Raw genomic sequence first — 26,131 nt, 5'->3', positions numbered from 1 at the left:
CATATCTTGGATTAAATTGATATATCATATACCTTTGGCTTCTGTACTTACCAATAATCAGAGATCCTCCTTTTTTAGGCTTTTTTGAGGTACTAGACAGGGCTGTCGTTTAAGCCCTTTACTATTTGATATTGCCTTGCTGCAAGTCTCCCCTCTCCACGCCACCAATGTTGTCCAAGGGAAGGGCATTAGGACCCATGCAGCTTGGCATCGGTGTCATTGCAGAGCAATGCCTTGCTCAAGACGCTGCCTCAGCCAAGGCTCGAATTAACGATCTTCAAATCACTAGACGAACGCCTTAACCACTTGGCCACACACCAACACAGTAATACTTGCTCAGTTTAGTAGTTTTTCTGGTTATAAATTGAATCTTAGTAAGAGTGAGTTTTCCCATTAAATATGCAAGTCCAATCTATAGACAATCACCATTTGTACTGCTTACTGATTATTTTACTTATTTGGGTGTTAAAATTACTAAGAAGCATAAGGATCTATTTAAAGTTAACTTTTTACCCTTAATTGATCATGTTAAACAACTACTTACTAAATGATCCCCATTGTCCTTATCATTGATTGGCTGAATTAATGCTATTAAGATGATTATTTTACATAAATTTCTGTATCTATTTCAGGTGTTACCAATCTTCATCTCTTAAATCCTTTTTTGATATTATTGATTCTAAAATTTCTTCATATATATGGCAGAATAAAAATCCTAGATTAAGCAAGAAATATTTACAGAAATCAAAAAAGGATGGCGGTTTGGCATTGCCGAACTTTAGATTCTATTACTTATTGGGCAATTAATATTCGATATCTAACGTTCTAGACACAAGAATTGGATGAAATTCAGTGTCCACGATGGGTGAACCTCAAGTGCGAGTCTGTACAAGGGTTCTCTTTGGCTTCTATTTTAGGGGCTTCACTTCCCTTTGCACTTATTAAACTGAATAAACAAACGATTAATCCAGTGATTAAACATACAATACGAATATGGTTTCAATTCCGTAAATTTTTTGGATTGAAGAAATTTATCCTATCAAGTCCTATTATATCCAATTTTTTCTTCCATCCATCCAGAACTGATCAAGCTTTTCTTTTATGGAAAACAAAGGAAGTAACAAGTTTTCGTGATTTATTCATGGATAACTGTCTCATGTCTTTTGAACAGTTGTCTAATAAATATAATTTGCCTAGATCACATTTTTTCAGATATTTACAAATTAGAAACTTTTTGAATGTTATTTTACCTACTTTTCCGATATCACATCAAACTGAAATTACAGAAAAAAATTGGGTTTAAAACCCTATCAGAAGAGTTTAATAGCAATTATTTATGATTTAATTACAAAAATACGACTAGGTACATCTGTTAAAATTAAGAATGAATGGGAAAGAGAACTTCAGGTATCTTTACCTATAGAGAAATGGGAGAAAATTCTCCAACTAGTTAGCACTTCTTCAATGTGTGCTAGACATGCTTTGATACAACTTAAGGTGGTCCATATGTCCAAGATAAATTAGCTCATTTTTATTGTCATATAAATCCTGTCTGTGACAGATGTAATTCTGAGGTAGCTTCCTTGACACATATGTTCTGGTCTTGCTCTCTTTTGGAAAAATATTGGAAAGACGTTTTTGGTATTATTTCAGTAGTTTTGTGTATTGATTTACAACCTCATCCTATTACTGCAATTTTTGGATTACCAGTGATGGACTCTAATCATTTATCCCCTTCAGCTTGCCGTTTGATTGCATTTGTTATATTAATAACCAGAAGATCCATTTTATTTAAATGGAAAGATTCTAATCCCCCTACTACATTTCAATGGTTTTCCCAAACTATAACATGTTTAAACTTGGAAAAAATTAGGAGTGGTACTATCGATCCTTCGGCTAAATTTGAAGAAACTTGGAGGCCATTTATTCAACATTTTCATATGATGTCAGCTGACCTTTTCCGAACCCTTTTCAATCACTTTTTGTTTGTGTATAGAGGAGCGGAGTTAATGACAAATAATGATCTTAACTGATGAAACATGCCAGCCCAGCCTTTGTTTTGTTTTTTTTAGTGTAGGGGGACTTTTTCTTTGTATAAATTTTTTTGAATCTTTTTCATGTTCAGTTATTAAGAGATTGGGAGGCTTAAATTACATATGTTACTCGGAGTCTGTGTCTGTATACGTTAACTGTTATTAATGTAATCCTGATCTCTTTGTATCATTATTATTATGTTTATCAATTCAAAACTTAATAAAAAAGATTGAGAAAGAAAGAGTTACAAATTTGATTATCCCCATGCATCTATAATATGAGTGATTGTGAGTTTACTCAGCTAAAACCCATTTTCATACTTTGCTTTGATTGGCAAATTGGTTTTTATTGTCACATGTATCAAAGTGTAGGCCATCTATAAGGTTCGTGGAAAATAGATATTGAAGGCAAAGCTGTGGTCAATAAATAGTTGAGTATGGTTTATGGTTGGAGTGCTAACCGGCCACTATGCAACCCCTAATCCATACTGAAGCCTTTGTTTAGGTAATACATTGTAATTTCCGAGGATTTCTGGAGCCTTATGACCTAAATAACATTTGATGGAATTGAAGCATTAAAGCTTTTAACTATGTGTAAATCAAATAATATATCTTTAGGTTGGGGATATTTTATTTGAACGCTTTGTACCTAAAAATAAATGCTGGTTCTGTTTTAATGTATTTAATTTTGTTCTTTTATTCCTCCTTGCAGTCCCGAACATTTCTCTCACGATACTACAAAGACCACAACATTGAACTGTCCAAGCTGTTCTACAAACTGGGTCTGCCATTGCCCACTTGGCTGAGGGAAGAACTGCAAAAAGTGATGAGATAGTTGTTGTTGGAAAACTGGAAGCAATTTTCCTATTACCAGTCTCAACACACAGCATCCAGTACTCCAGTAGTCCTTCCTCCCAAGCTTGGAGTGACTGCCAAAAATAAGCAACTTTCTACTATACCTCTGCAAACCGAAAATATTCTTTAATCTTTCCATATGCTGGCATGTGGTATTGCAAAGCTGACAGCACATGAGGAAATGTGGGTTAACAGCCTATGGCTGAGTTACATGTTTTACTGATAAAGTTTAGTTTGGGCCCCAAACCTGCTCTACCCAACCCTGTCTTAAGATTGAGTGAGTTATTGTAAAGACAGAAAATTGTGACTCATTTTGTAAATGAAACCTGTGCAGTGCTGGTTAACTGTCTGGTATCTGCAGTGAAAAAAAATTGCACTATGTTACTTTTACTGCCATGCATTTAAATTAATCTAAAATCCATAACCTGGTCATTATAAACTTGTGCTTTTGAAACACTGAAGTGTCCAATCATTTTGGGTTTGGTCATAATGAGAGTTTAAAATGTTTGCAAATTATTCACAGCATAGTTTGCTTGCAGAATAGTGTTCTTCCTCAGAAACTGTTTGACATACGCTCATATAAACAACTGAGAGGGAAGTGCATCATTACTGTATTCAAATTTCTCATTTGAGAATATTGTTCATTAATGCAGACATCAATAAAGATTACTCCATCCAAATTGAAACTCCCAACAAGCATGAGATGACACAAAAGAAGGGTAGGCATGCAGGCTCCCATGCCATTTTATTCAACGAAATCTATTCCTTCTCAGTCATAGCAGAAATATTGCTAAGCAAGTGAATACTAAACATGTAACAACAGGATAGGAGCTGCTCTGATAGACAGGTAATTTTACTGAATGTCCAGTCTCTCTCTTAGACACACACACACACACACACACACACACACACACACACACACACACACACACACACACACACACACACACACCAGAAGCATTACGTCAATTACCATCCATTCCATTTGTCCCTACCATGTATCTTTTACATATGAGATGTGAATTTGAGCTCACAGAAAAGCAAAATATTCTGCATAAGAGATTTCTGGTTCACACCAGAAGAATGAAAATATACACAAGAATTTTGCTTTGTCCTTAGATTCTTGCTTGCTAAACTTGGTAGATCAGTTAAGAACAATTGATGTGAAATTAAATTTATTGGAGGTCATTTCTGTTTGTGCTTGGTAAATTGTTTGAGGTCATGCATTTCATTGACCCAGAATAAGCACTGTTATGATCCACACAAATTTCAGAATCAGCTTTTGTTTGCTGTTGGGGCTCAGATGGTAGTACTCTGGCCTTTGAACAAGAGGAATGTAAGGTCAAATCCCATTTTGGAAATCAAGCATCGAAAGCTAGGCTGACATTCCCATGGTACAGTGAGGAAGTCCCCCACTGCCTTTTCAAATGCTATGTTATGTCAAGATCCCTTCTACACTCTCAGGTGGACTGTAAAGGGCTAAATGCATTATTCAAACATGTACTAGGGCAATAGCCTTCCTTTCCTGGCCATTACTTATCCTTCAAAATCACTGAAACTAGTCGCCATGTTTCCTAACCAGTGTACAGTTCAAAAATGACTGCAAAGTGCTTTGGAGAAGTAATTAATAGATACAATCCTTTTTCATTAGTTCCCGAGATGCCAGTGCACAAGAGAGACATTGGAGAGGAACATCAGCAAAGGTCAGCAGTAGCAGCTTAGAGGGCAAATGCAACTAAAAGAAACAACACTGGGAATACCAGTGCTGAACTGCAGCCACATGCGCCTCCAGTTCCAAAAGTCAGTTAAGGAGGATTGCACATAAAAATTAATCCCAAAGCATAATATACGAAGGGTGATTGATAAGTTCGTGGCCTAAGGTAGGAGTCAATTTTAGAAAACCTAGCACATTTATTATTCCTACATTTACATGCTTAGTCCAGCGGTCGTGGAGTATACAGATTCCTTCTTTATAGAAGTTGGCGTCTTGGACCTCCAGAAATGGTCCGCAGCAGGGGTGGTTGATAAGTTCGTGGCCTAAGGTAGAAGGAGATGATTTATTAACTTCAAACTTTCTGCATTTTCACTCAAAGAGTTGAACTGCACGTGCATGGAACGAGAGCTGTATAACTCATCTCCTTCTACCTTAGGCCACAAACTTATTAATCACCCTTGCTGTGGACCACCTGGAGGTCCCAAGACACTTTCATTACATGCACGGGCAGTTCAACTCTTTGAGTGATAATGCAGAAAGTTTGATGTTAATAACTCACCTCTGTCTACCTTAGGCCACGAACTTATCAATCAGCCCTGCTGTGGACCACTTATACAGAGAAGGGATCCGTGTGCTCCACGACAGCTGGACTAAGTGTATACATGTAGGAGGGGACTATGTTGAAAAATAAATGTGCTAGGTTTTCTAAAATTGACCCTTTCTACCTTAGACCACGAACTTATCAATCACCCCTCATAGTTTAAGCCAACTGCTGCTGCTCCTCACAGAGGAAATGTCCTCCATTAATCTTTTGTCATCATGATTACTGTGTAGGAACAGGAACTCTCACAGTGTCTTCATGGCAGCAACAGTGTTCTGGCTGTTGGAAGTGGTCCTTATGAAAACTGGGAAGTTAAAAGATGAGCTGGCCACTGTGGTTGCTCTACCACTGAGTATAAGTGAAGCAGTAGCAAAGTACTGTAAAATCTACTCCCGTTACTCTTTTTCTGTTACTCTTGTTCAAATCATGATCCGAAGCACTAATCAGTGAATGCAGACAGAGACTGTGATGGCGTCTTTCACACTTCCATTTCAACTAACAACGGTTCAAAGAAATAATATTAAGTTTTGCACATATGTGTGATCAGTGTTTCAAGATTGCCCTTTGACAGGTGTGTGTAGCTGCAAGTACTGTGCTGCAGTGAACAATGCGCATTGGCCAGGTCCCGTTGCATTGCCACCAAGTAATCCTTCAACATCTGCGAAAGCGTTTTCTCCTGAGGACTTGCAGGACGGTGAACTCGGAAGCAACACATCTCATGGTTATTGGAACTTCAGCCCTATTTAGCTGTCACCTGATTTGTAGCCCTAAAACTCTCCTGATAAAACAGAGATACTGTGGCATGACTTTTTGAAGTCATTCTGTTTCTAGTCTCTTATAAACGAACACCAATGGTGAAAGCCGCAGGAATAATCAACAGCACTCAAAATAGATGTATATTGTGAACTGTAGGCACCAAATCTCAATGTTACAATGTGCTTTTATGATATCAGTTATGTATATAATTGATGAGTAAGAGATGTCAAGTTGGCAATACTGTTACAGCTTGTTGGCATAGGAAAATAACTGCTAAATTAATCTCATTCAGTCTCTAAAATTAGTTTACAAGATGCAACAATTAATAGCACAGAAGCTAATAAGATGAAATCCTTTTCAATTCACACAAATACGTGTGGACAGTTTAGGGTAAGAAACATAAACTACGGTCAAAATGTTTCTGAGACAAAAATTGGCTTGTCATTGAAAATGGAAATCCTATTTTATGTTTGCTTACATTGTCGTCACTCGTTCCACACTAGGTACTGTTGCAAATTTATCTTTTTTTCTGAAGCACTATTTTATTCTGTTATCGTAAGCAATTTTGTGACATTGGCAAAATGTTATAATACATTTGATTAGTGAAGGAATATGATCAACACTGTGTTTATATTGATTATCAAGAGTGATTGCTACAAAATGTCATCACCTCTATTAGCATTAGGTCATGTGGCTGATTTTTTCTTGGTTGCAACAATGTTCATGGAAGGATTCTGAGAGCAGTTAGTCACAGTTTGGAGAATCTTTGTTCTCAACTATAGACAAGATGATTTTTTTTCCACTGATAAGATGGGTTCTAGTGATTTTTTACAGCAATAAGATGGGGTCTGGATTTACTAAAATCAAAATTTAAAATGCCGGGATTTATCTTGAAGTTGTTTTCTTGCGCTTTTCAAGTCACCAATTTTAAGCATTTGCAATTACATTTTAACATTGAAAACTGGCCATAAACTCTCCACATTTGCAACTTTTCCAGGTGAATGTTTATCTTTTGCTGATGCCCAATGAGAACTTGGCAGTCAGTTCTGTCCTGCTCCCAACTAACTCATCCCTGTGTAGCAGCAAGTTTGAGAACCACGGTCATGCTGTCACATGACGGTGGAAGAGGAGGGGTTGGGTGGGGGGGGGGAGATCTTGCTATGAAACAAGTAAAGGAAACTTAATCCAGCTGGTAAAGTTAGACTTCTAGTTTAGCCATTATAAGATCTATCTCGAGCTTTCAATAATTCTGGAAATATCAACTATTCGGATCCACTAAAATAGTCAAACAAAATTAATTGTCAGGAGAGAACTGCTGACTTCCATGTTCACATGAGGATCCAAAGCATAATAAATAGCACTAATATGGAACAATGCCAACAGATAGATGTGGAACATCTGGCATTTTCCAGCAAGTTCTGGGCCAATGAAAACGCATTAATGGTCATCTTTGACCAGTTCTCTAATCCGCAAGGAGAGTTCTAATCCCTGCAGTGGTTTATTAGTGGGCATGGAGCGATATCATGGCTTGAGTCACTGATACACACTAGCTGTAGTAAACTTCACCTGTTAAAAATACTGATTAAAATGGCATAGACTTTTCAGCCTTGCAGTGGACAGGGTACTTTGACACCAGAGCAAGGTTATAAAAAAATGATGCCCATTAAATCCAGGTTGAGGAAACACAATAGAATGGAACTACCCTGAGCTGGCAGTGGAACTGTATTAATATTATCATACTTATCATTGCGTAAAAACTGAGCCTTCTAACTTTAGTCCATTCATTCTTTTTTACACTGTTAATGTAATCAGTTCAATTTAATTTACCACTTCATTCACATTGAATGATAAGGATTGGGAGAATTTTCTCAGGTTTTGAATAATGCTAATTGCTAGTTTCACAGTGTGTGTCAGTTCATATATAGGGAGCACTAAAGAAACTGTTTCATTTAGCAGTGAAAATTCATTGTATTTTATTGAAAAAAATTGAAAGAGTTGTTATTGATTGAAGGTCCTACTGCAGCTAACTTTTATATAGTGTAAAAATATTACAATGTTTTTAACTAAAACAGTTTTACGGTCATATTAAGGAGACCGTGCGATCTCGGTGAAATGCTGGTAGGAAATTGGGGAGTGTAATTGCACTCTCTGAGCTGCCTTTTTGTGAACATGCCTTTCTGCCTGGCTACCAGAATGAATCCTAATGCTCCCATTTACAATCTCTCAATCTGATCAGTAAGATGAATCTTCCACCTGGTTACCAGCTGGACCTCTCTCACAATTCACTGTGAAAGTCCAGCTCATGTGTGCTCTAAAGCTGTTAGCCGCACCTTCCGTAATGTGCTGTTGGACACCCTTCTGTTGTGTGATTGAACTCTAATGGGAGTCCAACAGGACAATGCATGTTTGTGAAGATTCTGCGTCTCTGTGCGGAAGGTCTGCCTTCTGGCCTTCTGCCAGGCTTAGCTGCTGTAAGTACAGTAATGACCGGGAAGGAATAGCTACGATGAAAATGGTAAGTGCAGCTCGAGTTTAATTTACTTTGCTTAGTTCAAATGTATTTACTTGGTTTTTTGTTGTTTCAACTTCCAAAATTTTAACAATTTAGATTTTTAAAGTTATTTGTCTTTTTAATTCTTCCTGGAAATGTTTGCGAATCTCAAAGGCAAACTATTCAATTTCAATGACAGCTTTGATGGCTGGTAAACCCTGGGCAGGGCCTTACCAGATGTTGGGGGCTCTCAGGGAATGTTGCCAACTACTTACATACATGGAGAGGCTCTGTGCTGAGCCATGCCAATCTGTTATTCCAAGAGGAGAAGGCTAGTGATTTCAGGGTCACTGGAAAATCTGTGTCCCATCCCAAAATGAGAGCTTGAGTAATGTTACTGAGAGTGAAATGATATATTTCAGCATCACAACATATGTTGGTGAGGACTAAGAACAACCTCAGTGTTCAATCCTCATTCATAAACTACTCTTTAAAGGCCTCTGTCCTGGAAATTCAGTGGGATTGGACTGCCGGTTCTTTCCCTTTCTCAGTGCCATTAGACCTGATTCAGTCACAGATATCAAGCTTCTTTTTCATGCACTCCTCAGTAAGTGAAGTAAGTAAGGGTAGCTAATCATTCAGCTCCTCGAGCTTTCTCTGTCATTCCATTTGATCACTTAGTCCTGTCTTTGAAAATGGGTGCACATGGATTGATAACAGCCATTCTCAGTCTGGAAATTCAACCAGAAACATATGGTATGGAACATACTTACACATTCTCTATGCATGAAATAAAAGTCATTCTTTGTGCAGTGCACATTTTGGGCCATCTTGTCACATGCATATTCAATACCAGACTTCTTAGATACTACATCCCAGTACTCACCTTGTACTCTGAAAATCTCTGCCTCTCTAACTATCAACTTCACCCTCTTGCCATTCATCGCACCACTCCCAACACTTCTGATCCCAAACAGCTGATTGTCCAACATCTTGGTCAGGATTCCCTGAATTTTAAACATGAGAAATTCTGCAGATTCTGGAAATCCAAAGCCACACGGACAGAAAATGCTGGAGCAACTCAGCAAGTCAGGATCAAGGGAAATGAATAGACAGTCAACATTTTGGGCCGACACCCTTCTTCAGGACTAAGAAGGAAGGGGGAAGATCTCTAAATTTTAAGGTGGAGGCAATAGTCTCCATTCACTCCCACAAGCTAAAGATTTGCAACACTCCTCCACCAACCCATCTCTGTCCAAACCTCCAGAATAACATCCCACCTCAAGTCCTAACTTGAGACTTTGATAGCCAGCTCTATCTTCCCCTGGCCTCAACCACAGATACTGTGCTTTCTCACAGTGGATCCACAATGTATAAAGGAAAACATGCAAATCTTGCTTAGAATCAGTAATAGGTGGTTGAGCTTAGATTCTTGAGCTATTTCCGCCATTCAGTTAAATCATGTCTAATCTCCAGAGCTGCATTTGTTCCTTTTATCTTAGTACCAATACCTAGCAGCGTGTTGTTGATCTTTGTAATAAATATTTCATGTAATCTGCCATCCACAGCTTCGGCTTTTCTGTGCAAAAATGTTCTTTCCTTGAAAATGTGCCTCCTGATCTCCACCCGAATGGGCAATTGTTTGATTCAATTATGCTTTCCTAACCTAGATATTTCTTCTTGTGACCTCATATTTTAACAATTCAGACCAATTTCATTAAAATATATTTCTGTTGTATCTTCTCCAAGAACAACCTTTTTTTCTGAGGACAAAATATGGCAGCTTTTAGAATTCTAAAGTAGAACATACAAAAAAAAACAAAACCTTGTAAGTATTCAGTAGACTGTGAGACAAGTACTTGCCTTTTCTATTTACATATTCTTCTGATGTCTGGTACTGAAAGGCAGTACCCAAGCTTGTCAACGAGACTTGTACCACCGAAGCATTTCCACCTCAACCGTGAATATTTTTGGACACCGTTAAAAAGAGCAGTTTATAGAAAAGGAGGTAAATCATGAAGTCTGTGATCCAAGCATGTGTTTCAGGCCTGAAGGCTATTAGAGGAAAGAGGTTCAGAGATAGTGATATCCATTGTATTTTGGTCCTGGAGTTTATAGAATGGTAAAACACTCCCCATAAGGAATGGCAATTTATGGGATTTCCCAAGAGTTCTCAGGATAAAGCTTTTGAATTGTTTGCCTTTAATCTACACGTTCATAATGCAGTTTTTTTTTGTTTCAGTGTTGCAAGGGTTATCCGGGTATCTCACATTTTGTTACTTTTACAAAGTATTTTTTATTTTTACTGAACAAATTTTAATCTATTATTAGCAAATTGTCTCCTGTGATACACCTCAGTTTAAAATTGCTACAGATATGAAAAATCTCAGGACACTGGGTGACATGATCTCCACATCACCAAACATTGGGCCAAACAGATGTATTCATTCCTAATAGTTCAGCAGCGCAGTTTACTAGTATTAGTATGGCATTTTGAGATAAGTATGAAGCAATCTACAGGTATAAAACATCAGAGCTAAATATGAGTGGATACAAAATAACTAGAAGTGGATGATAACTCCTTTTGGTGGCAAAGAAGGGTTAAATTATTTGTCCATCTAACTCTGAAAGCAGAACATAGTTGCTGAGTGCAAATCCATGATTTGAAGCTGCAAATCTTTCTACACATTCCAAACTTAATAATTTTGTGCAAATAATGGAATAATGGACTCAATTCTCTCTTAAATTATCCATGCATACAGATACAGGTGTCACACTCATTTTTATAACAGTTATTTACATTTGTTTATTTTTTTCAAGCCTTTTGAATCCAAACTCATCTTAATCTGAAGAGAAAATAATCCAAGAGAATTGGTATTTTGATTAATCTTTTAATTGCTTGTTAATACCTTATTCTGTTGCTGTCCATTAAAAGAGTGGACACAATTATTAAACTTTACATTGAACAAGTTAATTAATTTCATCACTTTTATTCCCTAAGATTTATTCCCTAAGTCTACATTTTGCATTTTGTTTGGTTAGAGTATTCAAGCTTTGAGCTATGTCATCAATGTTATCTCAAGGCAGTAGATATTCTGGCATAGTGTCCGATTTACAGAAATGTACTGTATATAAAAATGTGTATTTGCAGTCATGTCTGTGTGCTGGAGGAGTTGGGATAAAATTAAAATGTACTATTGAGACCGTCAGTGTAGCACAAATAGGTGTCTATGTACATTAGACTATCTGGAAGTCAATTCTGGTAATCTATTGTTTGTGTACTACAGTTTAATAACCTGTATCTAGTTTGATAAACAGCCTGTGTGAAATAAATAAATCAGTGGTTTAATTTGATTCGTTGCTTCCTAATTCATCTGCAAGTTTTTTGAAAGGTATTACAATGCTGGATCTTCATATCAATGTAGCTTGAATGCATGTTGTATAATTTGCTTGAATAATGCTATTCCAATCTACAGCTCTCTAATCACCTGGTGGATTTATTTGGTGAAACATTGAGCATTATCAAGCAGGAACTTCCATTGTTAATCTCAGTGCCTCTGATGCTCTGAGGGAAAATTGAACTGGACTCCATTGAATAAGAACCATTAGGGCTCTGCTAAGAAACGCTGTGTAATTGAATAGGATGTTTAAATCTACTGTATTGTGTTTAATATTCATGTAAAGCCCATAAAAAAGCAAAGGATTGTGACTTAGAGGGAAGGAAAGATGTTCAAAATGAAGTTCAAAGTAAATTCATTATCAATTTACATATATATCACCTTATACAACGCTGCGATTCATTTTCTTGTGGGCATACACAATAAATCCAAGAAACACAATAGAATCAATGAAAGACTGCACACAACAGGACAGACAAACAACCAGTGTGCAAAAGACAACAAACTGTGCAAATACAAAATAGAAAATTGTAAATAAATAAGGAATAAATATTGAGAACAGGAAGAGTCCTTGAAGGTGAATCCAAAAGTTGTGAGAACAGTTCAGTGATGGCGCAAGTGAAGTTATCTTCTTTGGTTCAAGAGCCTGATAGATGAATGCTAACAACTGTTCCTGAACCTGGTGGGTCCTGAGGCTCCTCTGCCTTCTTCCCATTGGCAGCAGCAAGAAGAGAGCGTGGTCTGCGTGGTGGGGGTTCTTGATGATGGATGCTGCACTCTGTATACATGTATTCAATGGTGGGGAGGGCTTTACCTATGATGGACTGGGCAATATTCACTTTGTTTTGTAGGATTCTCGGTTCAAGGGCTTTGAGGTTTCCATACCATGCTGTGATGCAACCAGTCAGTGTATTCTCCACCATGCATGCTCAGACGTTTGTCAAAGTTATACATATCATGCTGAATCTTTGCAAACTTCTAAGGAAGTAGAGGTGTTGCTGACCCTCTCCACCTCTGATCCCCTAATGAGGACTGGCTTATGGACCTCCAGTTTCCTCCTCCTGAATTCAATAATCAGCTCCTTGGTCTTGCTAACATTAACTGAGAGGTGGTTGTTGTGGCACCACTCAGACAGATTTACAATACCCATAAGACCATAAGACATAGGAGCAGAATTAAGACATGTGGCCCATTGAGTCTACTCTGCCATTCAAACATGGCTGATCCAGTTTTCCTCTTTTTAATCCCATTTCCTGCCCTTTTCCCCATAACCTTTGATGCCATGTCCAATCAAGAACCTATCAATCTCTGACTTAAGTACACCCAACGACCTGGTCTCCACAGCTGCATGTGGCAACAGATTTCACAAATTCACCACCCTCTGGCTAAAGAATCTCCTTCACATCTCTGTTTTGAATGGACACCCCTCTATCCTGACGGTGTGCCCTCTTGTCCTGGACACCCCCACCATGGGAAGCATCCTCTCCAGATCTACTCTGTCTAGGCCTTCCAACATTCGAAATGTTTAAATGAGATCCCCTCTCATCCTCCTGAATTCCAGTGAGTACAGGCCCACAGCCAACAAAAGTTTCTCATATGATAACTCTTTCATTCCTGGAATCATCCTTGTGAACCTCCTCTGGACCCTCTCCAATGCCAGTACATCTCCCTAAGATGAGGAGCCCAAAACTGTTCACAATACTCAAGGTGAGGCCCCATCAGTGGCCTCAGCATCACATCTTTGCTCTTGTATTCTAGACCACTTGAAATGAATGCCAACATCGCATTTGCCTTCCTCACCACCAACCCAACCTGCAAGTTAACCTTCAGGGTGTTCTACACAGTTTCCCTCCTGTATGGTGATTTGTCACCACCTTTGATTAATGTGTCAAATAAGACTTGTAACAAATAAAGTTCCCTTGATGTGTCACTTGAGGATGGATCTAGAGGCCTAAATAAGTGCAGATAATGGGGATAGTGGTTACAGGAGCACCTCTCAGGAATATGTAATCAAGCCATTTTACTAAATGTTAGCACAGAAAATGACCGGGAGTTAAGACATCCGTTAGTCTTGCGAGACCATGGATCTGCGCCTGGAAAGTCTTCACTCTCCAGGGTGCAGGCCTGGGCAAAGTTGTATGGAAGACCGGCAGTTGCCCATGCTGCAAGTCTCCCCTCTCCACAACACTGATGTTGTCCAAAGGAAGGGCATTAGGACCCATACAGCTTGGCACCAGTGTCGTCGCAGAGCACTGTGCGGTTAAGTGTCTTTCTCAAGGACACAACACGTTGCCTCAGCTGGGGCCCGAACTCAGGACCTTCAGGTCACTAGTCCAATGCCTTAACCACTTGGCCACATGCCCACACGTGACCGCGAGTAAAGTGAATATAACCTTATGGTACATAGAATATCTGGCAATTTGTGGCTTAGGTTGCAGGGCAGATGTTGCAACCTTGTTAGGTGAGAGCTGAAGGGAAGCAATTGGAATTGATGGTGATTATATATGCTGTGTGTGTCGGCATCTTGTGGAACTTCAGCTCAGACTTAATGAGATGCAGTCTGACATCTCATTGCAGTACGTCAGTGAAGGGAAAGATTATCTGGATATTTTATTGCAGGAGGCAGTCACTTTGATTAAATGCTGTAGAACAGGTGAGTTAAGTGACAGAGTATAACAGTTATGGATGAGACAGGTATAGTATCCAGGATGTAGTGCTCAGCCATAAACAAAACTAGGAGATATGGTTATAAATTGATCAAGCCTGCAAATTAAATAATCCAGGATAGTTAACTTTTTGAAGAGATAGACAAAATGAAAAAAATGTTGGTGTAGCTCTTAGGATAAAGACAGTAGGGAGGAAGGAACTTTGCTCAGAAAATCAAGAAGTGAAAGCAATTTGGGTGCAGCTATTAGATAGCATAGGGTAGATATCAATGGTGGGAGTTGTCCACTGTGTTCTGGACAGTATTGGTAAGGTATTATTCAGGAAATTAAAGGTTCATATAGCAAGGGTAATGCAAAATCATGTCAGACTTCATCTAATTTGAGCTCAATTTCAATGTTTAAAAGAAGTCTGGATAGGTACATGAATGGCAGGTTTGGAAGACTATGGTCCAGGTGCAGGTTGATGGGAATAGGCAGTTTAAATGGTTCAGCACAGACTAGATGGGCCAAAAGACTTGTTTCTGTGCTGTACTCTTCTATGATTCTGTGACTCTGTACATGGACATGTTAAATTAGTAATAGACTGGAGGATGAATTTATCAGGGGTATAACCAGTGTTCTCTTTAATCTCCATGAGAGGACAAGATATTTTAGATCTTCTGCTATAGAATGAGAAAGGGTCAAATAATGATCTGGTAGTTATGAGGCCTTTATGAAACAGTATTCACAATATGGCAGAATTTTACATAAAGATTGATAATTATTTAGTTCATTCTGAAACCAGTCTTAAATCTGAAGAAAGCAAAATGGGGGCAAGGTAATGTTTAAAGGTTCAATGGTTCTATTTAATATCAGAGAATTTACACAATATACAACCTGAAATTCTTACTCTCCTCCGGCATCCGTGAAACAGAAGAAAAACCACAAAGAATGAAGGACAGAATAAAAACATAAGATCCCCAAAGTCTTCTTCTCCACACACCAGCTGCAGCAAAAGCATCAAACCCGCCCCACCTTACCTGCACATACCACAGCACCCACCGTTCTCCAAGCAAGCAAAGCAAAGCCCCCGAAAGAGACCATGACTTGCAGTTCAACAAAAACTATTGTCCACCGGACAATGTGACATGCCACAGGCCTTCCACAGTGAGAGGGGAGGCAAGTAGTTTGCTGTTTCGATGTTACAGTCTGAAGCACCACTTTTATTTTCAGTTCCCCCAACTTGAGAATGGACAGCAAATTCTCACTCGCCATTGAGAGAGAGACCGATCCCCCGAGTGTGAAGGCTCTCGACAGCCGCATCCATGGTTTAGATTCCTGGTCTCCCGCTACGTTTTAGTTCACCACATTGGTGAGAAATCGGGTCCATGGTGATACGCTAGACACCCGCCTTCAGGACGCTCCCGAGCTATTGAAAACAGCCAATAAGCAAGTTCCAAGAACGGGAACCCAACACCATGAAGAATCCGTGTTTGAGTGCAGACTCCAACAGGACCTCAGCTACCTTGAAAAGGAAAGAAGAGGTAAGTAAAGGTTAACATAGTGGTATTTACAGAGCCAATTCAGCTGCTGTCTGTAAGGAGTTTGCAAGTTTTCCTCATGACCCTATGGGGTTCCTCTGGCTGCTCCGATTTTCTCTCACATTCCAAAGACAAACAGGTGGTATGAGTGTAAATGGGTGGTTGGGCTCATTGGGCCAGGATGGTCTGTTACTGTACTATATCTCTAAATTAAAAATAAATCAATCAATAAATACTACAAAGACATAAGGCACGGGATGGCCAAAGTTTGGAAACTACACTACAAGGTACAACAGTATACCAAAAAATGGCAGACTTTCTAAAGAGTTAGTATATGACATAGATTATATAAATCACTATAAGGAAAAAAAAAGCAGTAAAAGTGGTCTAGTTGTAACTTTTAAGAGGAGTTGAAGATAGATTAGAGTAAAGAAGAGGTATTTAACATAAATTTAAAATGCAGTGGGCCAGAGGATTAGGAGAAAGTTCAGAATTCAAGAAAGGAGGAGCAAAGCATTGATAAGAAGCGAGCAAATTGAATATGAATGAGAAACATGGTAACAGATTGGGAAAGCTTCTGTGGCTTTGCAGGAAGGTAAAGATTAGTGAACGGTAACTTGGGTCCCTTAGAGATTGAGATCGGAGAATTTATATTTAGAAAAACTGAAGTTATAAAGGAGTTAAGCAAGCTGTTTGTGTCTGTGTTCATGGAAAAAATACAAAATCCCTGCAGGTCTAGGGCTAATGGAGGAGTTCAAAATTGGCATTTGTAGAAATGTTTTAGTTTTAGCAAGATCAATGGGACTAAAGATTTTTTAAAATTCCCAGGAATTGATGATTTGATTCATTTTGTTTTGCAGGAGATGCCTCTGGAGATAATGTCATCTGTCAATATTCTGTACATTTCAGTTGTATCCCACAGATTGCAAGTAGACATAATCCCATATTGAAAAGACATAAAGAAAGAAAACGGGAAGGTATATGCCATCCATACTGACATCAGGAATAGGAAAAACATTCAAATCTATTATTAAGGAAGTGGAAACAAACTGTTTAGAAAATAATATTAGAATTAGAATTAAGCAGGGAGTTATGATCAAGAAATCATGATTTAAAAATCTGTTGTGATTTCTTAATTAACTGTTGATATGGTACTCTATATTTGGATTTACTGAAGTTCAGTGAAAGTATTTATCAAATTCAGAGAGCATAGTAATAGACTGGAATAGACTGAGGGTTAGCTGACAGACAGAAAACCACGAGTAAGAATACAGTGATTATTTCTGAGTTAGAGTTTATAACTAATGGGCTGCAACAGGGATTATTCTGGTTCTTTTGCCAGATGGATCATTTTGATGAGAAGATCAAGTGTAATATATCCAAGTCGGAAGATGATAATACAGCCCTAAGTTGCAGTGTATGCAATGAGTAGCTTGCTGAGATTTAGAGGCATAGAGTAATATAGCACAGAAACAGGCTCTGCAGCCCAATTCCTTCATGCTGATCAAACTGCCTATCTAAGCTCGTCCCATTTCCCTGCTTTGGTCTATGCAGGAAAATTTGCTTAGTCTTTGCCGATAAATTGATTTAGACTCACTGCAGGAACTTGTGTTTGATAGTTAATAATGCCAAGATCCTTTGAAATGTTTACACGAGCAATGACAGTCCATCTCAGAGACCTAGAAAATGTGTATGTTCTGAGGAATATGCAATCTGGCTTTGTGATTGAGAAATCAGAAGGCTCAGCATACGGCCAAAGAAGTGATGGGGCAAGGAAAGGTACTCTAAGGGGCATTAGCAGCCAGTACTGGCACAGCTGATGGTTATGAATGGGAATGGGATATAGATTCATCAGAAAGTGAGATGGCAAAGCCTTGAAGTGAGTAAGAGATTTACAAGAAGTGAACAATGTGAAAAAATGGAAAGAATAGTACAGAGCAGAATAAATTAAGGGACGTTATTAAAGGGAAGGGTGCCAGGGCTGGGGTCATCCATCTTGTAAAGACAATGGCAACCACTTCTGTAGAAAAATTTGTCAAGAACAATCATGGTCAAGACCATGATCGCCCATGTTATACGACATGGCTCATAATGATGAGGATGATTAATGGGAAGGTAGTAACTGAAGTTACAGACAGGAATGTAAAAATAAATTGACAGGGATAGCTATTAAAACCAAATTTAACTGTACGTTATATAAATGGACTAGAAGTATTATATGTATATTTCAAGGTACACTACAGGTTTCACTACAAATAATTAGGATATTGGCTTGCACAATTAGGAATAGATAGACAGGGGAAAGGGGACGGTAGTATGTTGTACTTGTTACAAATAACATAAGAAGTGACACTGCCAACACTGAGGCAAAAATGGAATCCTAGAGGAGAGAGAGAGCACATAAATAGAAGTTCAGTAACGCTAAAAGGGATGGCTTTACAGACATTCAAAAGTGGAAGGGACCTGTAGGAATAAGTTAAATATGTGGTAAGGTTTGCTGTTCTCCAGAATTATTTGACCGGAAGAAATGGAATGGATTAGCTAGAATGTACTCAGAATACTTCTAACAAAGTGTGTGAGAATTGCAACAAGGGAGAATTTGGTACTGAATCTAATAAAGAAGAATGAATCTGAGTAGATAAAATAGTTAAAAGAATTGAAACATCCAGGCAACAGTGACCTTAATACAGTCAAAACCAGAATCAGCATCAGGTTTATTATCACCAGCATGTGATGTGACTAAATTAATACTGATTGTGAAGTGATACCATTGTTTCTTGTACTTAATGCTGCTGACAACATCACCTTTATAGAAAATTACAGTCATGTGTAGAGCCCTTAAACCCAGCTCATACTGAAATCTATGTCTTATGTATTTGTCTGCACACCCTACGCATGGATTTTGTTGGATGTTAGCTTGTCAATAGAGCACATATGCCACACTGGCAAGTAGGATGGGATGAGAAAGAATCAACAGCCACTAAACATGACCAACTCATTCTGCATCAGTAAGACACTCCTCAGCCCAGTTTTGCATCCTATCAATGTCCCACTGTAACCTCCGACAGCCCTCCATACTATCCACAACACCCCCAACCTTTGTGTCATCAGCAAATTTACTAACCCATCCCTCCACTTCCTCAGCCAGGTCATTTATAAAAATCATGAAGAGTAAGGGTCCCAGGATGGATCCCTGAGGCACTACACTGGTGACCAACCTCCATGCAGAATATGACCTGTCTACAACCACACTTTACCTTCTGTGGGCAAACCAGTTCTGGATCCACAAAACAAGGTCCCCTTGGATCCCATGCCTCCTTACTTTCTCAATAAGCCTTGCATGGGGTACCTTATCAAATGCCTTGCTAAAATCCATATACACTACAACTACTGCTCTACCATCATCAATGTGTTTAGTCACATCCTCAAAAAATTCAATCAGGCTCGTAAGGCATGATCTGCCTTTGACAAAGCCATGCTGACTATTCCTAATCATACTATACCTCTCCAAATGTTCATAAATCCTGCCTCTCAGGATCTTTTCCATCAACTTACCAACCACTAAAGTAAGACTCACTGGTCTATAATTTCCTGGGCCATCTCTACTCTCTTTCTTGAATAATGGATCAACATCTGCAACCCTCCAATCCTCCAGAACCTCTCCCGCCCCAATTAAGCTCCTTCCTGCTAGCCTTATAATCTTCTAGATCTCTTTCATTACCTAGTTCTTTTTTAACCGTTTGTAAGCTTTTCTTCTTTTCTTGACCAGATTTTCAACAGCCTTTTTACACTATGGTTCATATACCCTTCGATCCTTTCCCTGTATTATTGGAATATACCTATGCAGAACGACACGCAAATATCCCCTGAACATTTGCCACATTTCTGCCATGCATTTCCCTGAGAACATCTGTTTCCAATTTATGCTTCCAAGTTCCTGCCTGATAGCCTCATATTTCCCCTTACTCCAATTAAACACTTTCCTAACTTGTCTGTTCCTATCCCTCTCCAATGCTATGGTAAAGGAGATAGAATTGTGATCAATATCTCCAAAACATTCTCCTACTGAGAGACCTGACATCTGACCAGGTACATTTCCCAATACCAGATCAAGTACAGCCTCTTCTCTTGTAGGCTTATCTACATATTGTGTCAGGAAACCTTCCTGAACACACTAACAAACTCCACCCCATCTAAACCTCTTGATCTAGGGAGATGCCAATCAATATTTGTGGAATTAAGATCTCCCACCACAACAACCCCGTAATTATTAAACCTTTCCAGAATCTGTCTCCCTATCTGTTCCTCGATGTCCCTGTTACTATTGGGTGGTCTATAAAAAACACTCAGTAGAGTTATTGACCTCTTCCTATTTCTAACTTCCACCCACAGAGACTCAGTAGACAATCCCTCCATGACTTCCTCCTTTTCTGCAGCCCTGACACTATCTTTGATCAGCAGTGCTATGTTCCCACCTCTTTTGCCTCCCTCTCTGTCCTATCTGAAACATCTAAAGCCTGGCACTCTAAGTAAACATTGCTGCCCCTGAGCAATCCAAGTCTCTGTAATGGCCACAACATCATAGCACCAAGTGCTGATCCATGCTCTAAGCTCATCCGCTTTGTTCATGATGCTTCTTGCATTAAAATAGACACATCTCAAAACATTGGTCTGAGAGCATCTCTTCACTATCACCTGCCTATTCTCCCTCTTGCCCTGTCTACAAACTTTCTCAATTTGTGAACCAACTGCCTCTTCCTCCGTCTCTTCAGTTCAGTTAACAAACCTCCCTGCCAGTTGATGAAAAGTTAACTCCACGTACACCCCTAGATGTGTGTCATGGGCAAATGTTTTTACAATGCTATACACTTAGTGACCACTTTATTCGGTACACCTGTACACCTGTCCATTGACGCACATTTCTAATCAGCTAGTCATGTTGCAGAAGCTCAACCCATAAAAACATGCACACGTGGCCACGAGGTTCAGTTGTTCTTCAGACCAAACATCAGAATGAGGAAGATATATAATTTAAGGGACTTTGAACATGGAATGATCACTGTGCCAGATAGTGTGGATTGAGTATCTGAGAAACAGCTGATCTCCTAGGATTTTCATGCACAACAAACCCTAGAGTTTACAGAGAATGGTGCAGAAAAGAACAAACATCCAATGAGTGGCAGTTAGAACACAGAACATAGAAAAGTATAGCACAGGAACTGGCCATTCAGCCCGCAATGTTGTGCTAAACCAGCTAAACCATTTTTTGGATCTCCCCCTCCCCCTCCAACTTTCAAATCTCTTACTCACTCTTCCTTCGGTTGGCCCTGACAAGAGGTCTCGGCCTGAAACGTCGACTGCACCTCTTCCTAGAGATGCTGCCTGGCCTGCTGCATTCACCAGCAACTTTGATGTGTGTTGCTTGAGTTTCCTGCATCTGCAGAATTCCTGTTGTTTGATCCCATTGCCTGGACTCAATACTTTAATTTATGGAGAGCAATCAACCAAAAGCTTTCTTAATGACCCTATCTACCTGTGACACAACTCTCAATGAATTATAGACCTGTATTCACAGATCACTTTGATCTAGCGCACTCCTCGGTGCCCTACTGTTCACTGTGTAAGACCTGCCTAATTGGTTCTCTTGCACTTGTCTGCATTGAATTCCAACTGCCATTTTTCCAGCTGATTCAGATCCCGCTGCAAGCCATGATAGGCTTCCTCGCTGTCCACTACACCCCCAGTCTTGGTGTCATCTGCAAATTTGCTGATACAGTCAAACACATTATCATCCATGTTGCTGATATAGATGACAAACAATGAGAGACCCAGCAGTGATCCCTGTGGCACTCCACTAGTCACAGGCCTCCAGCCAGAGAGGCAACCATCTACTACCACTCGCTGGCTTCTCTCACAAAGCCAATGTCTGCACTTCCTGCACTAGTGTAAAAAATTATCTGTAACTTCAGTAGGAGGCACTAGTGATTATCAAAATAAAAACAGGACTTGTTGGTAACCTGAAATAAAAACAAATAAAGTGGTGAGATTACTCAGCAGGTCAGAAAAAGAAAGGACTAAAATTTCAAGCCTGGTACTTTGCCAGAATTGGGAAAGAATGAAAGCAAAATGAGAATTAGGTTCAGAGTTCAAAGTAAATTATTTATCCTCAAAGTACATGCTGTATACATCACGATTTACTTAACTGAGATTCATTTTCTTGTGAACATTCACAGTAAATACTAAGAAACACGATAGAATCAATGAACAACTGCACACAAGGACGGACAAACAACTAATGAGCAAAGGCAACCAATTGTGTAAATACAAAAAAGAAAATAGCAAATTATAATAAATAAATAATATTGAGAACATGGGTTGCAGAACTCTTGAAAGTGTGTCAATAGGTTGTAGAATCAATTCAGTGATGCGGTGAGTGAAGTTATCCACTCTGGTTCAGGAGCCTAATAGTTGAGGGGTAATAACCGTTCCTGAGCCTGGAGTGTGGGACCTAGTTCTTCTGAACCTCCTACCTGATGGCAGCAGCAAGAAGAGAACATGGTCTGGATATTGGAGAACCTTGATAATGGATGCAGTTTTCCTGCATCAGTGTTCCATGTAGATGTACTCAGAGGTGGGGAGCCCTTTACCTGTGATGGATTGGGCTATATTTCACTACGTTTTGTAGGTTTTTCCAGTCAGGGGGCATTGATGTATTCATACTTGGCCGTGATGCAACTCTCCACCATGCAACTATAGAAGGTTGTCAAAGCTTTAGATGACATGCTGAATCTTCCCAGACTTCTAAGAAAGTAAAGGCACTGCTGTGCCTTCTTCATAATTGCACATGTGCTGAACCCACGATAAATCAGTTGAAATGATAATACCAAGGAATTTAAAGTTACTGACCCTCTACACCTCTGATCCCTTGATGAGGACTGGCACATGGACATCCAGTTTTCTCCTCCTGAGGTCAATAATCAGCTCTTTGGGTTTGCTGATGTTGAGTGAGAGGTTGTTGTTGTGGCACCACTCAACCAGATTTCCAATCTTTCTCCTAAATGCTGATTCCTCACCACCTTTGATTCAACCAATGGCTAGGTGTCATCAGCAAATTAGATATGGCGTTGAGGCTGTACTTATCCTCACAGTCATAGGTATAAATTGAGTCAAGTGGGGCACTAAGCAGACAGCTTTGTGATGCACCTGTGCTGATTATATATTATTTTTAATTGATGTGTTTTAAATGTTGCAATTTTTAAGTGAACCATAACCATTCTAACCATTTTTAGAGGAAGCACAGACATCAAGCATTGGTGAGTTAAGAGGGAATGTGGGAATTGGGGCAAGGTGACTGGAAATGAAAGGTGGGACAAGGTCCTTATGAGTTAGAAGGGAGTGCAGGAAGCAAATTTTCAGTGAATAGTCATAGAATACTGCTACACAGAAACAGCCCTTTGTTCTACTTCGTCTGTGACAAACTGTTAATCTGCCTAGTCCCATTGACCTCCATACCCCTCCCCTCCATGTACCTATCCAAATTTTCTCTTCAATGTTGAATCCTTACTGAGGCTACCCATCAGTATACTGCAACAAGCACAGAAAACATTATTCCTAATTAACAGTTGGGAGGAAACTTGGCAAAAAGATAATTCAGAACCACCCAGAAATTATAAGAATTTATACAGCACTTGTTGGATTGCATTTGGAATATTATAAATAATTTTGAGCCCCATAGAAAAGATGTGCTGGTCCTGGAGACCTGGTTAACAAGTATGATCCCTGGCTTAATGTAGGAGGAATGTTTGATGTCAAGAGTCAAGGGAGATGAGGGAAATATATAAAAAAAATAAACTATCAAAGAATATACAGTAATCTTTCAAATATTCTACAGTAACATAAATCAATAAAGTAAAATCACAATGAGATTAAAAGTTCCAACAGGTAAATCACAGATAATTCCAGTGACATGGCAGCAGCATTAAATAATTGTTTTGCTTTGGTATTGTCCAAGAACCTGGATGAGGTTGTCTTGACAGATTTGAGATTAGAAATTGTAGTACAGCATTTCAGCTAAAAAGAAGCACCATATTAAGCAAACATCAAACTAAAATATGATATAAATCCCTGGTCTAGGCAGATTGCATCCACACTATTTAAAGGAATCTAAGGAAGAAACTGCCGAGGCTCAACTCCACAAAATAATTCATTGGAAAAAGCTGAAACATCAGGAGTTATTTGGATAGCTAATTTTATGTTTATTGTATATTTAAGAAGCAAGTTAAAACTTGTCCACAGTGCAATCAGTTGAACATCAGTGAAGTGACAGGAAAGAGAATGGAACTACCACAAAATGATAAAATCAAAGATAACATCCCGAAAGCAGAGACTTTGATGCACGGATTTCAAGAAGGAAAGAACTGCTTGATGAACAACTGTTTTGTTCAGGTTAGTCTGTTACTTGTTCAAAGGTAACGCAGCTTCGGCAATATGAATGGATTTGCAAAAGCTGTCCACAACTCTAGTACTAGTTCTAAGTCAGCACAGTCAAACAACGTGATGATCAGCTTATATTGCATCCTTCTGGTTGCGCCCCTTGCCACCACACTAACCCTTCACTAAAGTAGCACCCAATAAAACTCACTCCACAACCAGCTGCTGCAGATGATTTTTCAAAGGACACTTCACAGTGTCCAAAGTGATTTGCACCACAAATCCAAATTTCAGGGCCTTGTGAAAGGCAAAACCCCCAATTAATGTTATACAGAATGTGACGAGGTAGAGTCATGTATAATACTGCTGGCTGCATGGCAAAAGCTCGAGACTACAAAATAGCATAAAAATCTGCAAATACTTGAAATCTGAAATAAAAACAAAAATGCTGGAGAGAGAAGGTGTTAACATTCAGGTCAAAGAGACTTCATTAGATCCTGTTCTGAATAAGAGTATTCAAGCTGAAATATTAAATCTGTTTCCCTCTACACATAAACTAATCAAAGACAAATCAGCATATGGGACTGGGACTGAGACTGAGACTCTGGCTGGGTGGTGCCATGACGACAACCTCTTATTCAATGTCTGGAAAACCACGAAGCTGATTATTGACTACAGGAGGAGGAGATCGAAATTCCATGAGCCTCTGATACTCGTTAGGGTATCAGAGGTGAAGAAGTTAAGCAATTTTAAATTCTTGGTGTTAACATTTCAGGGCATCTGTCCTGAGTCTGGCATGTAAGTGCCATACAATGAAAGCACAGCAGCACCTCTACTTTCTTAGAAGTTTGTGAAGATTCAGCATACCATCTAAAACTTTGACAGACCTATAGAAGTGTGGTTGAGAGTATATTGACTGGTTACATCATGATCTGATATAGAAACACCATTGCCCTTGAAGGCATGCCTACAAAAAGTAATAGACAGAGCCCAGTCCATCCTGGGTAAACCCCTCCCCACCGCTGAGCACAGCCCTATGGAGCACTGTCACTGGAAAGCAGCATCCATCATCAAGGACCCCCACCATCCAGGCCACGCTCCCTTCTCACTGTTACCATCAGGAAGGAGATACAGGAGCCTCAGGATCCATGTCAACTGTGTCAGGGATAGATCTTACCCCCTCAACCATAAGGCTTTTGAACCAGAGGGGATAAATTCACTCACCCCATTACTGAACTGTTCACACAACCTATAGATACACTTTCACAGACTCTTCATCTCATGTTCTTGATATTTATTTATTTATTTATCTATCTATCTATCTAATTTTTTCTCAGCTAAAACTGGTAAAACTTGAGGTACGGGCATAGCCAAGCACACTCATTTCTCAATTGCTAGAAACTTACAGACTATTCTCGTGGTGTTTAGTATTGTGGCTTTCTGGTAATTTATATAAATATTGTTGTGTGGGTTTAATTGTTTACCACTTCAGCAAGTGAATTTTGGATGATAGCAGTTGTAGACATTACTACTGGGGCCTGTTCATGTTCAGTAGTCTTTTAATTTCTTCTTTTAATTCAGCATATTTTTTGGTGTTTTGTACTTACTGTTTTCTGTAAGTTCTGTGTGTTTGCAATGGCTATATCTATTAAGTAAGTAGCTCGTCC

At 39.1% G+C, this 26,131-nt stretch overlaps 1 protein-coding gene across 5 annotated transcripts in view; it reads left to right on the top strand.

The window, feature by feature from the left end:
* ndst3 (N-deacetylase/N-sulfotransferase (heparan glucosaminyl) 3) overlaps nucleotides 1-3,840 on the top strand; it is a 726,179-nt gene extending 722,339 nt beyond the window's left edge. For all 5 annotated transcript variants that reach the window (XM_072253177.1, XM_072253181.1, XM_072253180.1 and 2 more), the window contains one exon: nucleotides 2,746-3,840. In XM_072253177.1, coding sequence (XP_072109278.1) covers nucleotides 2,746-2,868 — 123 coding nt within the window. In that variant the 3' untranslated portion in view covers nucleotides 2,869-3,840. The remainder of the gene's footprint in view (nucleotides 1-2,745) is intronic.
* Nucleotides 3,841-26,131: the final 22,291 nt, after the last annotated feature.

The sequence above is a fragment of the Mobula birostris genome, chromosome 3, assembly GCF_030028105.1.
Source record: "Mobula birostris isolate sMobBir1 chromosome 3, sMobBir1.hap1, whole genome shotgun sequence".
In the NCBI taxonomy this organism is placed as follows: domain Eukaryota; kingdom Metazoa; phylum Chordata; class Chondrichthyes; order Myliobatiformes; family Myliobatidae; genus Mobula; species Mobula birostris.
This window is presented reverse-complemented; position numbering and strand designations above follow the sequence as displayed.